This window comes from Thamnophis elegans, chromosome 13 (genome assembly GCF_009769535.1).
Source record: "Thamnophis elegans isolate rThaEle1 chromosome 13, rThaEle1.pri, whole genome shotgun sequence".
Classification (NCBI taxonomy): Eukaryota; Metazoa; Chordata; class Lepidosauria; order Squamata; family Colubridae; genus Thamnophis; species Thamnophis elegans.
In genome coordinates, this window is record NC_045553.1 from 24,234,913 (window position 1) to 24,241,376 (window position 6,464).

A 6,464-nucleotide genomic window follows, 5' to 3' on the forward strand; every position below is an offset into this window, starting at 1 on the left:
AAAGAAAAAAAAACCATGAAAGTCCAGTTGCCTCCTGAAAAAAGCACTTTTGGGACAACCATGACCCTGACGACTGAGAATCTCTATAAACCTTTAGCTATATAATTTGGGATGAACACCCTTTGAATGGTGTGGGAGAAGGAATGGATTTCCAGAGGAAAAAATTGCAAACTACAGGAACCATTTGCACCACTCAGGTGACCCTGAGGACACAGATAAACCTTCAGGTGGCCTCAACGACCCTCTAAAAGGATGCAAATGACCAGCTGTCTGCAAGGAGTATCAATCCTTCCATCCCCCACCCTCCTGTCAGTTGTGTAAATATGATGTATCTAATAAAACTGTTCTTTGAGGAATTTGCCTCCCTCGGAGTTCTACTTTCAATGGGTGCATTATTTGGAACCCTGACAATTGGCTTCATTTACAATGGGCGGGGCATTCATTGTTCTTCTTAAATTTCCCACAAAGGCTGGACATTTCATTTTGCCCATCATAAGGCTGCCCATAATCCTAAAGTTGTGGGTGTCCCACCATTGTGTGGCAGCCTCTCTCTTTGGTTAAAAAAACAGAAAGCTCAGCTTCATGGGATGCCAACTTTATGTAATATCAACTTCTGGTTGGATTGGGGAAATTGGACACTTCTTATCTTTTGATTGAAGAGTCTTGCCAAGGTGCCTGGACAATTAATCTACTGTTCAGGAAAGTCACCTTTTAGAGATGTTTTGAGTTCAACCTTGGAGGAAGAAAAAACGTGACAAAGTATTTTTCAGAGAGAGAGAGAGGAAAATAAATGGTCAAAGGCTGCCCTGTCTGTTATTTGTTTATTCATCTTTTTTTTCTTCTTAAAAGTGAATATGCCACTATTCAAGCCAGAACTTTCAGAGTGACACGCAACAGCTAAAAATACTCCAAGGTCATATATCAGGACAAAATGAAGACACTGGCAGCCATGGGATGACTTGAAAGAGAGAGGAGTAATTGATTGGATTAAATAACATAAAAAGTAAGTAAGTAAGTAAGTAAGTAAGTAAGTAAGTAAGTAAGTAAGTAAGTAAAGTAAGTAAGTAAGTATAAATGGATTAAGGAATGGGGATAGTGAAATGTTTCTCTCCATCCATTGCTTCTTGTCCTGCCCTCAGGTGCCTTGGAGAATAGTTTGACACCCTCTTCTTTATGGCAACCCCTGAGATATTGGAACACTGCTATCATGTCCCCCCTAGTCCTTCTTTTCATCAAACTAGACATACCCAGTTCCTGTAGCTGTTCTTCATATGTTTTAGTCTCCAGTCCCCTAATCATCTTTGTTGCTCTTCTCTGCACTCTTTCTAGAGTCTCCATATCTTTTCTATGTCATGGTGACCAAAGCTGCATGCAGTATTCCAAGTGTGTCCTTACCAAGGCCTTATAAAGTGGTATTAACCCTTCACGGGATCTTGATTCTATCCCTCTGTTTATGCAGCCTAGAACTGTGTTCATTTTGGCAGCTGCTGCACATGGCTGGCTCATATTTAAGTGATTGTCCAGTAGGACAATAGTCCACTAAATGTAGGGAAGGCCTGGCCAGGAGAAGGAAGGATGGAAGGAAGGAGGAAGGAGGGAGGAAGGAAGAAAGAAAGGAAGGAAGGAAGGAAGGAGGAAGGAAGGAAGAAGGAAGGAGAAAGGAGGAAGGAAGGATGAAAGGAAGGAGAAAGGAAAGATGAAAGGAAGGAGGAAGGAAGGAGAAAGGAAGGAAGGAGAAAGGAAGGAAGGAAGGAGAAAAGAGGAGGGAAGGAAGGAAGGAAGGAAATATATAGTTGATAAAGTTGAAGGTGACTAAAAGTAGAGCTAGGTGTGCTTATCCTCTGATATCTGTTAAGAGCTTTGGTTGGGCAACTTTATCATTTCTTGGCACAATTTCTTTTAGGTAAAAGGCTCCACTGGGCAGCATCTATAATGATCAATGAGTTCTTGAAGATGGAATATCCTGAGAAATAGGTTAGGACTGTGGATAAGGTAAAACATTCCAAAGGAGGCTCTTCCCACCCCAAGGGCTAAAGGTAAATTTGGATTGAAGAGTCCTCCCAAAGTCTTTTGACCATTAATTCACCTTCGCAAGTCACAGCAGCCCTTCTCTCCCACACATTAAACTCGTTTCAGCCTTTGGCTTCAAAGAAGGAACCTGCATAATCATTTTGCATTATTTATTGTCTGCTCACTTGTTTCTCTTCTGAATTTGATTACAAATTCTTTTCGTTGGCATTCTGCATCATGAATGGTAAGAGTACATGGTAACAGCAAGAGTCTGGCTCAAAAATGATTAGAATCGCCCAGTCAGAGTAGAATATAGAACATCAGAGTTGGAAGGGACCTTGGAGGTCTTCTAGTCCAACCCCCTGCGCAAGCACAAAATCCTATATGGGCAGTCCTCAACTTACGACCACAACTACGCCCTAGTTTTATGTGGTTAAGTGAGAAATTTGTTAAGTGAGGTTTGCCCCATTTACGACTTTTCTTGCCACAGTTTGTTAAGTGAATCATAACAGTTGTTAAATTAATGACATGGGGACACTAAATTAATTAAATTAAATTAAATTAATGACATGGTTGGACTAGAAGACCTCCAAGGTCCCTTCCAACTCTGTTATTCTATTTTGTTATGCGCTTATGAAAAGAACGATGGGGACTGTAGTCCAATCCATCTGGAAGATGCCATGTTGGAATTGTTTGGTGTTAGGCTAAGTCAGTGGTTCCCAAACTTGGCAACTTTAAGACTTGTCAGTTGGCTGGAGAATTCTGGGAGTTGAAGTCCACAAGTCTTAAAGTTGCCAAGTTTGGGAACCACTGGGCTAAGTCATAATGGGGCTTAATTGCTTGAAGTTTAGTGTGTTTGTGAGTTTGGCCACTACAGCCGTAAGACAGGTTTCCTGCTGAATATGTTTTGTGAACTCTGCCTTCATCATCACAGGATAACACAAAACTGTTTCCCAACAGCTGCTATTACGGATAGATGGCTAAAGGGCTGTCTCTGTGTCTCAGATTTCCCATTTTTCTGGCTTGGGACTTTGTCAAGCTTTTGACCATATTTTCCTTAGCCAAAGAAGGGGAAAATAATCGTTCTTGTCATTTGATGATAAATAATTTTAATTAAAGTGACAGGAGAAGTCATGATAATGAAAGAGAGAGAAAAAACTGGTTTATAATAAAATACAACAAAATAAAGAAAAGTAAAGTAAAAAGTAAAGTAAAAAGTAAAGTAAAAAGTAAAGTAAAAAGTAAAGTAAAAAGTAAAGTAAACTAAATAAACAAAATAAAACAAAATAAAACAAAATAAACAAAATAAAACAAAATAAAACAAAATAAATAAAATAAATAAAATAAATAAAATAAGTAAAATAAATAATAAAATAAATAAAATAAACAACAGAAACAACCCAGGGAAAGAAATAAATCTTTTATACCCAAAAGGGAGTTTCTCGTCAGAAACTTGATGTAAGGAAAAGCTCAGCTTTTAACCACTGAGCCAAGGTGGCGCAGTGGTTAAAATGCAGCACTGCAGGCTACTGCTAGATCAGCAGGTCAGCGGTTCAAATCTCACCGGCTCAGGGTTGACTCAGCCTTCCATCCTTCCGAGGTGGGTAAAATGAGGACCCAGATTGTTGGGGGCAATATGCTGACTCTCTGTAAACCGCTTAGAGAGGCCTGAAAGGCCTATGAAGCGGTATATAAGTCTACTGCTATTGCTATTGCTATTGCTCAGCTGGGTTGAAAGCTTTTGGGCAATCAGTGACTTTTTCGAACAGCTGCCTTCCACTCATGTGGGGATTGTAATTCCCAGCACGCAGAAGGCTGGAAGTTGTAGTTCCAACACAGAACAATCAACCCATGGAACAGACGTTGCCTTCAGAGGTTGTGGGAGCTTCATCCCTGGAGGCTTTCAAGAAGAGATTGGGGCTGCCATCTGTCAGAAATGGTGTAGGGTCTCCAGCTTGGGCGGCGGGGGGGGGGTTGGACTAGATGACCTACAAGGTCCCTTCCAACTCTGTTCATCTGTAAAACTTAAAACAGCAAAATAGGAAGGCCTGAATATTTTGAGACTTCTCTAGTCTAAAAAAACCCCCCAATACATCTGTTTACAAAAAGTGTGTTTCAAAAATCCACATACAGCGAGAAAAGGCACTTCCAAATGCATACATAAATACAAGTCCTCATGCATTTTATATTTAAAGCAAATTTCAAAGCATGCCAAAATTAAGCTGGCCAGACGAAGAGACTGTTTCCCTCTATCCCTTAATTTTCACCAGAGTTAAATTATAGCTTGCATAATGACTGAAGACTCGAAGAAAAGATTTGCTTGGAAACTTTTGTCTCTTTTAATTTAATTTTTTTTTAATTTTATGGGCCTTTCATCAATTTACCAGAGTGAATTTGTTCAGTTGATAAAGCAAGTGATATTTTTCTTGCCCTGTTTCATTGCAGAAGTTTTGCAGAAAGAGAGAGAGAGAGAGAGAGAGAGAGAGAGAGAGAGAAGAAACACAGAGAGAGAGAGAGAAAAGAGAGAGAGAAAAGAGAGAGAGAAAAGAGAGAGAGAAAGAGAGTGGGGAGAAAACTGGCAGCTCAACTGTTAAACTGCCCTTTGATTACTGGATGTTGAACTGGGCATGATGTCATCGGTGTAACCCGAGCTTCCGCCTCAGCCGTTCGGCTGCCTTTAAATAGCAGCGCCATTCCCCGGGAGTTCTCTACAGGCTTCCTACGAGCAATCAACTCACCAGGCCAACCTACGGGCTGCCTCTGACATCCTTGGAAGTGGTGAGGAGCAGCCCCGGTAGCAAGCCAGCATGTCCACCTCCCTGAGAGTCAGCCCGTCCGTTCACGGCTGTCGCTTCGACACTGCTTTGCGTAAGAAAGCCGTGCCCAACATCTTTGAGAACCTGGATCAAGAGAGTCTGGAAAAGCTCTTCAAAAACTCCGGGGACAGGAAAGCCGAGGAAAGAGCGAAGATTATCTTGGCCACTGACCAAGATCTGGAGGAGAAAGCCAGATCCCTCATGGCCCTGAAGCAGAGAACCCGGGAGAAACTTTTCCAGTTCCTGAAGTTCGGGAAACATTCCATCAAAATCCACTGAAGAGCCACAAGAGCAAGATGGTGACCCCAAAAAATAATAATATTTGCACAGCTCTTCCGCTGGTGTCATCCTTTGCACTCGCCAGCATCTCCAACACCTGGTACGAGACGGAGGATGCTTGGACATGTCAGTCATGAGTCGTTCAAACCTCACTGACTGTGCTTGTGTGCTTCTTCTGCGGACTCCAACCTGAACAGTCCAAAGGGAGTCACTCATCCAAGGATGAACGCAGCAGATCCCGAGCCACAAAAGGATGGAAAAGTGGTGGAACGGACAGCTGCAAACTTTTTCGGGCAGCAGGGAGGGGAAAGTGACTCTGTAATTTTCTCCTGGACTAAAACGGTCTGCTTGCCTGACAGATCTTTTCTGGACACGTGTTTACTGAGTGTGCAACACCTCCCATAAGGTGCTTTTCTCTCCCCTGCTGGGATCACAGGAGATCAGACAGCAATCCACATTTATCCCTTTGCATTTGCAGAAAAGTGCACCAGGGGAACTGCTTCTGCCTGCAAGTCAATTATTCTCCGGAGAGAGAAAGAGAGAAACTTTTTTCCAGGATAATGTGTGAAGCAATCCTGTTTTCTCTTCCATTTTTTAAAACAAATTGCACAAACTTTAAAAAAAAATTTCCTCCTGACTTCCTGAACTATGAAAAGTCTCTTTGAGACACCACGTTCACTCTTTTTTTATTTTTTTTACTATTTCTGCCATAGTAATGAACTTAACAAGTAATAAGCTATGTTGATGATGCTGTAGTACCGGGCATTAATTTATTGCATATGCTGCATGGTGGAACCAATAAATTATAAAGTTGATATACATTGCTCTTGATTTGAAATGGTTTATTTGGCAAGCGAAGTTGGTTTTAAAATTCCCAAAACTTCTTTCTTTTGAAGTGCCAGATCAACGTTAACATTTGATAGCGATATTTCAGGACAGAAAACTTTGTTTTTAAAACAAAATGAAATCTCTTTTTGTTTGTTGTAATAGATGAACATTAAAAAACAAAACACTTATTAGTGTTTTGTCTTCTTTAAAGTCAATTTCAATGAAGATTATTTTCAAAAACTTTTTTCTAAATACCAGCCCTCAAATGCTGTAAAAATTGAGATAATTCTGAGCATATGCACAGTAAATTTCATGATGTATGTTTAAGAAACACTAGCCCTGATGCATCTGAATTTAAAAATTAAATGATTTATGTTTGTTGAAGCTTCCCAGAAAGCTGTAATCACTTTCCTTCTCTTTGGCTTTGAATTCTTGGTTATATCTCCAAGCTATGGGCCTCCAGAGAGATTACAATATCACATTTTTTCATTGCTTTAGGTCCCTTGTGCAATCTCCAACTGCTCAACCTCT

General features: G+C 40.7%; 1 protein-coding gene across 1 annotated transcript; it reads left to right on the forward strand.

Annotated features, from left to right (window-relative positions):
• Window positions 1–4,692: 4,692 nt before the first annotated feature.
• On the forward strand, window positions 4,693–5,924 carry TCIM (transcriptional and immune response regulator). The gene has a single exon (XM_032229472.1). The coding sequence runs from the start codon at window positions 4,818–4,820 to the stop codon at window positions 5,103–5,105; it is 288 nt and encodes a 95-aa protein (XP_032085363.1). The 5' UTR covers window positions 4,693–4,817; the 3' UTR covers window positions 5,106–5,924.
• Window positions 5,925–6,464: the final 540 nt, after the last annotated feature.